This window comes from Callorhinus ursinus, unplaced genomic scaffold, assembly GCF_003265705.2.
Source record: "Callorhinus ursinus isolate GAN/ISIS: 27379988/994484 unplaced genomic scaffold, GSC_fseal_2.0 scaffold27, whole genome shotgun sequence".
Classification (NCBI taxonomy): domain Eukaryota; kingdom Metazoa; phylum Chordata; class Mammalia; order Carnivora; family Otariidae; genus Callorhinus; species Callorhinus ursinus.
This window is the reverse complement of record NW_027397089.1, coordinates 12,255,178-12,269,421: the sequence shown is the minus strand read 5'-3', so window position 1 is coordinate 12,269,421 and position 14,244 is coordinate 12,255,178. Positions and strand designations below refer to the sequence as shown.

The window sequence follows — 14,244 nt, the reverse complement described above, 5'->3', positions numbered from 1 at the left end:
GCTCTACAAATACCATTTATAAAATATATATATTAATATATTATAATATTTTAAATATATATATATATTTTTTAAAGTAGGTTCCATGCCCAGCATGCAGTCCAGTGCAGTGCTTGAACTCACGACACTGAAATTAAGACCTGAGCTGAGATCAAGAGTCAGACACTTAACCGACTGAGCCAGCCAGGCATCCTTATTTATGAAATATTTTTAACAGTTACTGAACAGTGTCACATTCACTGCCTCATTTGATTCTCACAATATACCTGTGATAATGATTTATTATTGTTACACTAATTTTTAGATGAGGAAACTGACGGATAGAGGTTAGTGGGCACGAAACCATTTGCCAGGTGCTTTATATGAGATAATGAGTACAAAGCACTTGACATCGTGCCTGGAATAGAATCAACAATCCAATCAACATTTGTATCATTCATTATTTTAATCTTTACTACAGTCCTACATGGTAGACATTATTATCACCTCATGTTACAGATGAAGAAATTGGGGCTTGGAGGATATAAGTAACTTGGTCAAGGCCACACTGCCAAAAAGGGGCAGAGCTGGGATTTATAGCTAGCTCTATGCAACTCCCATAGTTCAAGCTCTTAATCACTAAGAACACTGTACATAACCATATCATAAATCTTACAAGTGGTCCAACTGGGAATTTTACACCATTGACTCAAGAATCCCTGCTGCCTATCATAAACACATGACTCTGTATTTTTACCTTCATGATTTCTCGTTTTTCTCCCTTATTATGGCCTCCTCTGTCCTCTCCTCTTTTATATCTGACATTCAAAAACCAACCCAAATTTTATGTCTGTAGACGGACAAACTGGATTAACAACACACCTCTGCCATTTAGTAGGTGGATGATTCAAGGGAAGTTCAAGTTACTTAAGCTCTCTCTCCACCTCAGTCTTTTAATATCTAAAATGGAATTAATAGTAGAATCTAAATCATTGAGATGTTGGGAGGATTAAATGGGATGATATGTGTAAAGCCACTTATGGCAATAATTGGCTGAGTAGCTCAATATATTTTTATTGTCATTATTTCTGGCGGCATCCATCCTTCTCATGAGTATTTCAGTCCACTGCAGAGAGAAATATACATTCCTCTGTCAGGGTCACCAGATTAGAGTACTATTACATAAATAATTGGATATCAATCATTCCATCTTCTAGCATTTTGACACCATATTAGCAGTGGTGCAGAGCTGGAAGATAAATCTCCTTCCTATTTCATTTCTAATGCATCAGGCATCAAGGCTAGAATAAATGAGCTATACAAACCAAACATTTTCTCTAAATCTATTTAACAAACAAGTATTTATAATCTCTAAGGACTAAAGTAGTTTAGAATTCAAGAGGAAACAATATATTAACCTCCAGAATTTTAATTTGTTCAGTCTTGGGAACAATAGAGATAGGCAAAACTGACACACAAACCAAATCAAATGTTAGTGGGAGTAGTGTGGCTAAGTCTGTAAGAATTTGACTAACATAAACTTAATTATTCTTGAGAGTATTCAGTGTCACTCTGAGGGAAAAACAACAATTTTTTAAACAGTTGCTTTATAAAAATTAGAATTGAAGATAAAAGTGCTCCATATTTAAAAGTTCTTGAAAATGTATTGGAAATGAGGGTTTTATGTGAATGAAACTTGACTTCTTTCACTCAGAAGTGTTGACATTTCTTCTTCTCAATTTTCAAATATAGCATTTTAAGTATAATCTTCAAGAAAATATAATATCATAAGCTCCCAGAGAGACAGGTAGACAACTACAGATAACTTTTGAGGATCTTTGGGGATAAGAAGGTCAATAATACTATAGTCAGATCAACTTAAGTAAACAAATTTTTACTGAAATTTTACTGAAAACCCACTATTCATTCCAGTGGTAATTGATGAAATGCAGTGATTTCAATTACAGGTACTATGCTCATCACCATCCCCATTTTACAGATGAAGAAACCAAGGATTTCAGATGCAAAGTAACATGACAAAAGCACACATCTTAAAAGGAAACAAATTAGGTCTACCTGATTCTAAGCCTACACTAACCCTGCTCTTTAAATTTAAATAGGCTCATGTGGCTAATGGCTATTGGGCAGCACATATGTAGAAAATGAACGGGCTTCCTCAGATGAGTAGAATGTTTCAGGGATCACAAACTAAAGTGAATTGGCCACATGTTTTTTTAGTGGTCCTTAGAGCAATGGCAACTTACTGGAGAGTGATGTATAAAGTGCAAAGGTTTTGAGACTGGATAGTTCTTTCATTCTTGTTTCTTCTACACTTTTGCAAAAGATGTGCTCCCAGGCATATAACTTCAGAAGTTTGATGCCTTTCAATATTTCATTTGTTTTCTTCAGTCTCTCAGTAGAATAATCCTATAAAACAAAAATAAAAAAACAATGCACACAGCATCCAAGTGAATCAAAGAGGCAGGACTATATATATATCATACAGGGATGGACCAGACCTTGATTTCTGCCCGGCCCTGCCACTGATTGTGGCTTTGAGATCCCTTGGGGGTGGGGAGCAGGGGGGGAGGGGGGAAGAAGGCAAACTCTCTGTGCTTCCACCAACTCTAAAATGAAGAGTTGAATGAAATGGCCTCAAATATCTTTCCACCTAAAAACTCTTATGCTTCTGTTGCTTTAGGTTAAATAAAAGCAGTTTCTTAAAGTTTCACAATTTCCTTGAATAATGTCTGCAGATAGTGTATATAGACATTTAGGGAAATGATACAGAGATTTCCAGTGGCTCCTCCTAACATCTAACTCATTTTATCCTCTCCTCAGCACTATCACTCATACTTAGAAGAGAAAACAATGAATGGAAGAAAAGTCAGTTTGCTTCTTATTTGGGAATGTGAGGGTTATTGTATGTTCACATTGCATGTGTTCATATTGTGTCTTCATAATACACTTATTGAAACCAAGGCTATTACCTTTAACTTCAAGAGATTTCTACATACTTCTTCATACGCTCTTGTTTAAGGCCAAATTAGATTTACTCATTACTAAGAATTTGGATTAACTGTAAAAAGATCTTTACAAAAGCCACAATTTACTGAACTGCTGCAAATTCACCACCTGATATTAGAATATCAGTAAGGTACATTAAGACCTATGAATTATCAAAAGGAGCAGTGCAAGTGGCCAAAAGGCAGAGAGGAGGAAGCAAAAGTAGCAAATGGCTTGGTTTTTATTCATCTTCTGGTCTCTACAGGGTCTTAGATGCCTATCAAATGATTGTTGCACGAGTAAATGAATACAGTATGGCGAGCTCAATGAAAGACAGATGTTTGAGGATAGTCATGTCTCCACTTTGTGCCCCTCTTCCTCACCTCTCTGTATTCACGTCCTGAAGTAAAGAGAGGTAGATGGCTCAGACAAAAGATAATGAGTAGCCTCACCTGGAGCAGCAGAAAAACAAGTGATAGAAACCACCTGCATGACAGGCAACTTGCTTGTCGCAGCAGAAACTGACTTGGGGAACAATTCCATCAGTGGCAGCATCCCTACATTTTATGCCTGATTTATAGACATTTTGCTCATATTTAATCAAACTTTATTTCTAAACATGCTGTCAATAATTTTATTATTTGCAAATATTTCTTTAAAAGAAGCCAATTCTTGGACACCTGGGTGGCTCAGTCGGTTAAGCGACTGCCTTCGGCCTGGGTCATGATCCCAGGGTCCTGGGATGGAGTCCCACATCGGGCTCCTTGCTCAGTAGGGAGCCTCCTTCTCCCTCTCTCTCGCTCTCCTTGCGCTCTCTCTGTCAAATAAATAAAATCTTTAAAATAAATAAATAAATAAAGCCAATTCTTACTCAAAAAAAGCTTTTTCTTACTTGCCAAGTTGACCATGAACATATTCAGCCAGAATAGCTACCATTAAAATACTTGAATATAATTCCATAGATTATCACATGGTTTGATTCAACTTGAGGGAAATTTAACTTCAGAAGCAACAAACCTGATGCTTTCTTTGTTCTTTGATCCATGTATCCCATGTCAATAATTAACATCCAATGGGCTCAAAATACACTTAGGTATATTCTCTAGACAAGTGATCTAGAAGATCCAATGCCTTATCACCTCATGGCACTTAAAAACATCAGGAATTGTGCCTCTGGTATTTTGAGTCTAAGATCATCAAATCCACTTTTAAATAGTGTTTTTTTTTTTTTTTTGCAACACAGAAAATACACATTTGCTGCCTAAGAATTGAAATGAAATATGATAATTTCCAAATTATTCTGAGTGGTATGTATTCATTTCCCATTATTTTAAAAATAAAGCAGCTTACTAGATTTTTCCTAATCAAGTTTCCAAAAGATGTGAACTTACCAGAGTGCTTTTCTGAGCCTCTGCCAACTTTGTAGCGATGAAGTACTGAATTGGCGCAAGGAGTACAATGACGGCTGCACCAACCAATGCGCTTGATCCAAGTAAATTATAGAGCAGAATCACTCCCATTATGATCTAGAAAGGAAAACATACGGAAAAGGGAAAATGAACAGGGGTGTGGGGGCCACTCAATGAGAGGAAATATATTTTGGTGGAAATGTACTACTTCTTCATTAGTAATTGATTAATAAATACATTTATTTGGAAGTCAACTAAGAACAGTTGGGTTTTCCTATGTTTTACTTGGGGAAAGCTAAGTAATAGGAATTTATTTTTAGTCTGATGATCTGTACAACAGGTGTCAAACCAATTTACTGCATGAGGCTTACAGACTGGTCCCCCGAAGCTTCTGAACTTCTAAGACAGTCTTCACATTTTTAAAAGAACATGAAATTTTTCTTGAAAATGTTATCACCCACTGTCACTGACATTCTGTATTGTCATGGAATGCTACTAGCTTTTCCAGTCAGGAAGGATGGAAAGCAGGAGGCAGCATCATAATGCAAGTGAGCACTGGATGGTTGTTTGCAGGCTAAAGGAATAATCTGAGCTCCTCACATCTTCAATGACCCCAGAAGTCACTTGACGACAAGAAGGCTTAGCTTAACTAAAACTGTGAGGTAGCTAAAGTTGGTGGTGCCCCATCACACCTCACTTCCCTTTTTAAATTTATTTCCCTAAACCCAGGGCTGAGCCACGTAAGCCAACCCTCTCTGGTTTGTCACTTTCTTCTTCTTCCTTTAAAAACTTAAGATTTGACCTCACAATCTTCTCTCCCTACTTTTTTTCCTCTAGTAGCTCAGTTTATCATGGCTAAAAATGTCAGCTAATGAACTATATCCATGTAGTTAAAGCATTTAATCTTTGTGTGTTTGCCAATGATAACAGCTTAACAGTGGCCTTTTGGAGGCAAGTGCACATATTTACTGCCTAGCCAATTAGGCTTTTGAGGGATTCCAATCAAAATGAAAGTTTCCTTAACGTCACTCACGATGCAGTCATTCAGAGGCAGCCTGAGATTTTTGGTGCATTTTAAATTATATCACGTAGGCAGCGACCTACTTGACCTGTACATAAGTACATATTGATAAAATGAGACCAAGCATATTTTAAATCTTTCCTTGTGTCATGCACTGTGCATGATATACACTTTTATTTGACTTGGATTTCCATTTAAAACTAAAAAGGCAAACACAATTTAAAACTACCATATCATTTGTGTTCTTGTATGCATTTTAATAAACGTGGCACACAGGGACAAAGGTGACAGACTGGATCGAATAAGATCTACAGTTTAAGCTCTATCTATAGGATGCAAACTCGAGGTAACTAAAAATATTCAGCATCACACAGAAGAAAGAGCTGAAAACATTTCTTTTGCTATTTTTACCCAATTAGGGGGAAAAAACTGCATCTTTGCTAAAATGCTATTTTCCATTAAAAAAATAGTTAAATTGCCATCCAGCTTGTTAGTGTTCCTACCACCTAATAAAGTTTGACATTTTATAATACATCAGCTATTGAAACTATGGGATGGATTACAGCAATTGTTCTGCTTTAGAAATGCTATAAGAGAGTCTGTCAAAATGAAAGGGGTCAAGCCTTGGCTCTGTTACTTGACTGAATTTGGTCAATAACAGTAACAACTAACAAATACTGGATGCCCATGAAATGCTAAGCATTATGCTGAATGTGCTACACATATTAACTTACTTAGTCTTGACAATTCTAACAATTCTACGAGGCAGACACTATTATCATGCCCATTCTAAAGTTGAGGAAACGAATGTTTTGAGGATTTAAACACTCGTGCAAACAGGGTAGAGCAGATATTTGAACCTAAGCAGTAGAATTCCAAACCCCACTTTCTTAACCTATGTCAGAGCTTTTCTGAGACTCTGCTTTCTTCTCTATAAAAACAGTATAATATCAGCATATTCAAAAAGTTTGCCCTTTACTGAGCTAAATACCTTATACCCCTTTTGTTTTGTTTCCTCTGCAAATGAGAATATTACTTATATTGATCTACCTGAACAGGCATTGCCCATAGATTGGGACACAGGAACAAGAACCACATGAGTTGATTGGTTTCAATGGCAACCAAGTTATTGATCTGTCCCAGGGTCATCTCACCCATGGATAAATTAGATGTAGACAGCCTAAGGATTTTATTGTATATCATGGCCTGTAAAACATAAAAACAAAAAAAGTACTTGAAGCTCTAAACTTAATCAACACTGTTTATTCACTTTTATTGAAAAGATAACATTTTAAATTTTCCTGGGGAAAAAGGGGGAAAAAGACCTAGAATGCCATCTTCTTAAGTCAACCACTATCTTCATTTTAGCATACTTTCAGTCCTCGATTACATACAAACTTATTTTCTTACGATATAATCAAAATGCATATTCAATTTCAAACATAAGCTCTAGAACAAATTGAAACAGAGATAAATAAAAAAAAAGTTTTCAAAAGTTTTCTTTTTTTTTTCAGTAGGCTCCACACCCAGCATGGAGCCCGACCCAGGGCTTGAACTCATGACCCTGAGATCAAGACCTGAGCTGAGGTTAAAGAGTCAGATGCTTAATCGATTGAGCCACTCAGGTGCCCCAAAAGTTTTCTTACTATTACAAAAGGTTTTAAAAATTCAGTGGGTTTACTAATTAGCTCTGTTTTTTTAATTAAACAGCTCCTAGAAGTGTTGGAGTTGTAGTATCAAAGTAAAAACAGAATGAAAAATAAAATTGACTCCACTACCCTTCTATCATCAGATGGTATATAGGCATTTTCAAAAAACAAAGATCATTCTAAGTTTGTACATACCAGCAGAGCTCCACGGAGGTTAATGCCAGTCTCTATGGTTACATAGTAGGAAGCCTGCAAAAATGTCCTTTGCAGGATAAGCGCCAAGAAAAGAAGAACTGCTAGTACATAAGCATTTTCAAGAAATTCCTTTGATGAAAGGGTTTCTGAAATCTTGTCCCAAAAGAAAAAGACATAAATTAAAACTGGTCTTTTCATATGACAGGTGTACAGTTCACATCTATTAAATGATACATGATTTTTAAATATAAAAACTCAGTGTCTTTATAACAGCAATGAAATGAGCCACAACAAGGCAATTTTGGCCTTTCTTCAAGTCCACAGATACAAATTCAAACTAGTTCAATGCATAAAATCCCAAATTGATCATTAAGATTGCTGGAAATGCCTGATTATAGAAAAAAGGTCTATTTTAATTTTTAAAAAACTTGAGTCTATTTTCCGCAAAGATATATTATTCCATCTTGAGAAGTAGCAACTGAAGATTGAAGTTAATTTAGACTGTAATTTAGAAGTAGAAACCACAATACTGATAGTTGGTCAGCAAGACCACTGAAACAGAAATACAATTTCTATAGCTTTGCTAATTTAAAATAATTCTATGTAATTGACTTAATCTAATTTTCATTTATCTTAATTTATATTAACAAAATAAATTATAAATTATAAACTATGTAATGTGGCTATTGATGCTGACACTTCCAGTGACAAAACACAACTTATGAAATTGTTTGAGTAGGAATATGACTGAAGTCATCATAAGGACATACAAAACTGATTGCTTTTTGTTTGTAACAATAGTATGTAATAACTTGTTGGTTAGAAGTGAGGGAAAGGTAACACTCAAATAAGTATATCATGTCAATCTTGGAAATCTTCATTTTTTATGGTTTAAATCCATCAAATTCTATTTCTGGTCCCTTCCTCTTCTTTCATGGGGTTGCACAGAAATGTGTAAGTTCTGTTCCTTTTCAGAAAAACGTGTGGTTATTATGTGTAAGGGAGAGGGATGATAGAAAAATTCTATGTGGAATGTATGGACTGTAATTAAGCTAGTAGGGACAAAACATCACAAAAGTGCATTCAATGGTGAAAATATCTGGTTTGCTTCCATAATAATTGAGCACCAATATGCGCAAGTGACTAGGCTAGACATCATGAACATAAATATTAACAGTTCACAGTCCTTCTGTTTAAAGAGCTTACCACCTAGAAAGATAAGCATATCTATAAATAACTTGCTTCATTATAAAGAACATTTATAGCAAGTGCCAAGGTGAAATAAATAGTATGTTGGACAGCACAAAGAAGAGTCAAATTCCAACCAGAATAATCAGAAAAACTTCACTGAGGAGGTGGCATTTGATGTAGGCTTTAAGAATGCATGAAATTTTAACAGGTGAAGAAAAAAGGACAGCAAATTAGATTGAGGGAATAGAAAAGGAAAACTGATGCATCTAGACTAGAGTTTCTGTGACCCTAGGGAAATCAGCGCTTAGAAAGAAACTGGGAAGTTCATGCTGAGACTTTCTTAAGAATACAGAATAAAAGACTACATATTTATAACAGCAAAGATATAGTATCTTATACTGTATAGCCCCCCAAATATTAGCATAATATCTAATAAAAAATATTATAATGTGACTTGCCCTGTTCAATGTGAAACAGGGTGGTGGCTTTTATTATATAAAAAAGAAAAATGTATATAGTACAAATCACATTGCTAATGTGATTGGTCACAGGCCTCCAAAAAAAGTGACCCAGCCACCCCTGATGCACTCATGCATGAAAATTCTTCAAAGGGTTGCTGAAAAGATCAAAGAAAATAATCAATGTGAAATTTCTGAACATGGTTTCGGCACATAGTAGATACTCATTAAATGTTTATAGGCTCTGAATCTGAGAAATAATTTTGAACAGATCCATTCAGTGAACAAATAAACACATGATTTTCACTACAAGGAAAATTATTGTTTTCTTTGCTTTAAATGCATTCAATTCTTGTAAATAAGCCTGTTTGAACGTTCAAAGAACTGCATTAATAAAAAGGAACAATTACAATGAAATCTGCCAATAATATGCTTCCTTTCAAAAGCACCACAAACTTACTCCTGTTGTGTTATTTGTCCCATTCTGGGTTTCATTCACACGTTGAACTATTCCAGAAATACAGAGAGGTCCAGCAAAACCCAGTAAGTCTGCAAGATAACGGAATGTGCTACTAAGTAGAATTGGTCGTCCAAAAGCTCTGTACATTGCTAGCCATATAGATGGAGTCCGGTTTGGATGATCTGCTACTTTTTTCTGAAAGAAAACAAAACAAAAGAGATGAACCAAAATAAAACTGCTAGCACAGTAATTAATCTCAGCAACTATGGCAATTCCTTCTGATATTTCTGATGATATTTTAAGTTTATAAGTCAGTGTTAATGAGTCCCTTTAGTATAGTATGCATAATCCATAGTCCATTGCATTCTATGCAAACAGTAGCTACTGAACACCTTTTAATGGGATAGAATAAAGAGTAAATAGGCCAGATTTTCAAAGACTTTGCATTATTTTTAGCTGTCAAAGGATAACCCAAAATTCTTAAGGTCAAATTAATTTTAATTTTTTTTGTTTGTTTGGAACATGTGTATCTGTTATGAATATTACCAAATACCATTGTATGGAAAAGAAGATAGTGAAGTATAAAAATCAAACTTATCAAAAGACTAGTCAAGATTTCTGGGGTTACTAGATCACAAGATATTTATCACAAGCTAAAGATATTTTACTACAAGCTAAACAGAACAGATCATCCCAACTTCAAATTGTTTCTCTTCCAGGTATTTCCTATCTCCATGAATAGTAGTCAGTACAGTTACAGTTTAAAGTTGTGTTAGACTTGTGTTTCCTAGTTATTTGACAAAGAGATGCAAAATTGAAGAATGGCTTATATGTTTAAGCCAACGCATGGCTTCACACATCTATAGTGGTTTGTTGAAAGGATTTTAAGACCTGAACAATCATGATAATTAAGTATTAGAGAGGAGGTGAATAACGTTTTTTCATTGTGGGAAGCCAACTCAATGGAATAGAATTCAATTGTGTTTCATATTCGATTCCCCATTAGATGAATAATTTGATTACTTTTAAAAGTTTATTAATGCAAGACATTAACGCACTAAGTTCAAGCTGATCTGTATTATAAAGAGTATGCAGAACACTTAAACTATGCTTAGGCTATATTGTTAATCTTTACTTTAGCAAAGAAGTTTCAAAAATATTATGCAATACTTTTCCCAGAGGTGAAACCAAAGAGATGACTCAGGTTCATTTGTAGTAACCACTTCTTGCAATATTAATTTCAGAAGACACAGTTTTGACACAAAACTGAGGTCATTTTCATCATTTACCATAAATGCTTTGTTGTCTTGATTTAGAACAAAAACTAACTGATTCACCTTACCCTACCCCTTTCCAATGTTGTTGTGAATACTAATAATTTCAATTCCAACAATATTAGTAGATGACTGCCATATCAATTACATCTATCACTGTGGAGAGCACACATGACTATATAGAATAATAACAAGACAAATTCAAAATATCCAAAGACTCATATTTAAGGTTTTTAAAGCAATTGCTCAAAGAAAGTACCAGAAGAAATCAATTTTGACAGACATATAAGATAATACATGGGATAGGTAGATAACTTTATTTCAGTTTCTCAAGTTTGAAATACAGGCTCCAAATTTTAGTCAATAATTAATTTAGGGATTTTAGTTTATTAAATGTGGTTATTATATGATTTATTTTACCTTTATGTAACAAAATTATTCACAAGATACTTGAAAAAACTTAACAATTCCACGAGTTATTAACAATATATGGTAACAAGGATTAGATATACATGATCATTGAGCTTAATTTTTACCTTCCACTTGGTTCCAGAAAAGATAATAGTGTTCCCTCTATCCCTCCTCATGTATGAACTGGGCAATTAACACAATGTAACTTTATTTCATTGGCTCTTCTGGTATATTCTCAGTGACCCAATTCACATAACTCAAAAGTACTGGGAAAGACATAGGAAGAAAATCTGATCTTCCTTAACCATAGATATTTAAGCTTAGTAACTTTATACTTAACAGACCGATTTTCTACAATTATGGACATGAAAAACAGATACTAAATTACCTTTTGTTCTTCATATGCATCTTTCAGGCAAACATAATTTGTTACTGCTCTCATTGCTATTGGTAATTTTCCAATTGCTTTCAGATCAATAGGCTTTTTATGAGCAGATATGATAAGTGTGTTCATCCACCAGTATGTTGCTTTTGACAATAAATTCACGAACGGTTGAAGAAATCTCACACCCAGATCCTGGAGGTCTTCTGGAGGCTTTACTTTCTGAGGATTCATGAAGAATACATATCTCTATGGTAAGAAAAATTCCGCAGGATAATAATTAACCTAATTATTTTTCCACATATTAAAATAAAATTTTAACCTTTTCTACATTTTCATTTCAAGGGGATGAAATGTATGTTTTAATACCTTTTACATTTCTTTGGAAATATATTTTGAAATGTTTCCCTCTGCTGTGACTAGATTAATTAGTTAAATGCCAGAATTTAATGTTTAATCCACGTAAGGACAATTCTAAAAAAAAAAAAAAGATTATCCCTTTAAAAGAGTTATTACTAAGAACCAGTCTTTCATGATATCCTGTGGTAAGGTCAACTAAATAAAGACTTTTACATTAGTTAGATTTTCTAAATGTGTTGACACCATTATTGAGTCACTGTCTGATAATTTGTGGTTTGACTGATGTTCACTACCTGTTTTCCACTATTCCTTACAGCTTGTGACATGCCATTCAGAGTAAAGTCAAAGTGCTCTGGTAGAAAATGAATATTGAAAAATCATTCACAAGTATGTCACACAACATAACAGCATTCTGTGATGCAAAACACAACAGGTTTATAATCACAGACCAGGCATGAGTCTTGACTGTGTGGCTTTGGATATAGCTAGTTATCTCTGCAGAAGTTTCTTCATCAGTGAAATGAGCAAATGTATTATCTTCTTTTCATTTTGAAATTTCTAGGACTACAGTAGTTTGCTTAATATGGGTGTGCTTGGGACAAATCATGGATGATGGAATTTCCTGATGAAAACAATTTCATCTATAATATGAGCTGAGCATAATGTTTGGCACATAACAATCGCTCAATCAATATGCACAAATGAATAAATAGATTTTAGGGTCATACTGAGATTCTGGAACACTAATGGCCTGAAACTTAGTGATTAGTTCAACTTTTATACACATAGAGGATATACATTTGCTCATTCTCTTGAATAGTAATGATTTCTGGCTGACTATAATCTTTAATATTGGGGTCTTGAATTCCAGTAATTAAAAATAATTAGACACCAGGGCACCTGGGTGGCTCAGTCATTATACATCTGCCTTCAGCTCAGGTCATGATCCCAGGGTCCTGTAATCGAGCCCCGCATTGGGCTCCCTGCTCCGAGGGAAGCCTGCTTCTCCCTCTCCCACTCCCCCTTCTCTCACTCTCTCTCTCTCTGTTTCAAATAAATAAATAAAATCTTTTTTAGAAAATGATTAGATACCTACTCTGACCCGAATTACATTGATCTCCACAGCCATGAGGAGTCCATTCAAGATGACCATCATGCCAGTGATGCAGAAACGCAAGTCTGATACTCCCCAACCGGACTGCCAGTACTTCACCAATTTTATGGTTTTTGTAATAAAGGCCATTACCCAATACAGAAATAGAGCTGGGGAAAAAAAAGGAAAAGGAAAAAGATGCAATCTTTCCTTGATATTTTTTTAACTTCACTGAAGTTTCAATATAAATATAATGCTTTTTTAGCACAAAAATTTATTTTTCATTAAGTATACATATACTAATTACTGATACTCTTATACAAATCCCCAGATTTCCAGGTGAAGAATTTAAAGAACTACCAAAGTGATGAATGCAAAGAGTACTTGGGATTATAGACATCGGGAGTTGAGAGGGATTTCTCTAGTCACCTTATCCGAGCCTGTCAGGAAACCCAAATATAATGCTTTTTAATAACAAAGATAATTTTATTTTTTAAGAAAACAACATATATGCCCTAGGGCACTTTTGGGAGTTTTGAACTGAAGGTGCAGTAATAACTTTAAAATGCTAGTGCCTCGACTCTGTAAAAGATGGGTAGATGTAAAAAGACATGTAAGTAGGAATAACCTACATTCCAGAACTTATGTGTAATTTCGTTGACTTTAAAATTGATTCTATCTCCTGGTCTTGTTTTTATTTTTTTAAGAAACCCCGATTATATTATATGAAGAATTCATAAGTTGTTATCTGCGTGACCTATCCAATAGGTAAGTGTATTGCAGCTTGCAGGGGTATGTCTAATGGTATTACCCTGGAATTATTACAGAATGCACATTAGCTATATAATGGGGTTTCTGCTTTACAGATCAACATTCAAGTAGTAACTAACTCTTCTCACCCACATGGCTTAAAACACCACATGCCTCCACAAAGTGAAGAGAAGAACAATGATCCTACAGAACAAAGCCAGACTTTATGCAGTGGGATGAGAAAAGTAGAGATCTATACCATCTCCTAACCACAGCCAGCCTTTCACAACAAATATGAGATGGACACAGACACTTTATTAGAAATCAAAGGTCCAGTATACTTCAAAATATGAATAAAGATCAGTATAAATTAATATGGGATGAGAAAGAAGAAATCTGAAACACAAATGAGACAATCCACTGTACAATACTTACTGAAGTTACTGAAGTTTAAAGGTGGCCACAGCCTCCTTAGTGAAAAAGAACTGAAACTTTGGCATATAAGCTCATCATCTAACTTGTTCTAGCATAAAATAGAAAATGTCAGAATAGATTTAGAAAAAAAAAAAAGGACCAAATTACATGCAACTACATGCTACCTAAAGA

General features: G+C 34.7%; 1 protein-coding gene across 11 annotated transcripts in view; it reads right to left on the bottom strand.

Annotated features, from left to right (window-relative positions):
• Positions 1 to 14,244, bottom strand: part of ABCC9 (ATP binding cassette subfamily C member 9) — a 136,510-nt gene that overhangs the window by 100,426 nt on the left and 21,840 nt on the right. For 7 of the 11 annotated variants that reach the window (XM_073877864.1, XM_073877865.1, XM_073877862.1 and 4 more), the window contains exons 7-14: positions 12,892 to 13,058; positions 11,442 to 11,684; positions 9,369 to 9,563; positions 7,260 to 7,412; positions 6,466 to 6,621; positions 4,377 to 4,511; positions 3,369 to 3,437; positions 2,244 to 2,406 (exon numbers count right to left, since the gene is read on the bottom strand). In XM_073877864.1, the coding sequence (XP_073733965.1) occupies positions 2,244 to 2,406; positions 3,369 to 3,437; positions 4,377 to 4,511; positions 6,466 to 6,621; positions 7,260 to 7,412; positions 9,369 to 9,563; positions 11,442 to 11,684; positions 12,892 to 13,058 (1,281 nt within the window). Of the gene's footprint in view, positions 1 to 2,243; positions 2,407 to 3,368; positions 3,438 to 4,376; positions 4,512 to 6,465; positions 6,622 to 7,259; positions 7,413 to 9,368; positions 9,564 to 11,433; positions 11,685 to 12,891; positions 13,059 to 14,244 lie in introns of those variants that run through there. The other 4 variants (XM_025879728.2, XM_073877868.1, XM_073877869.1 and 1 more) reach the window with 2 other exon arrangements.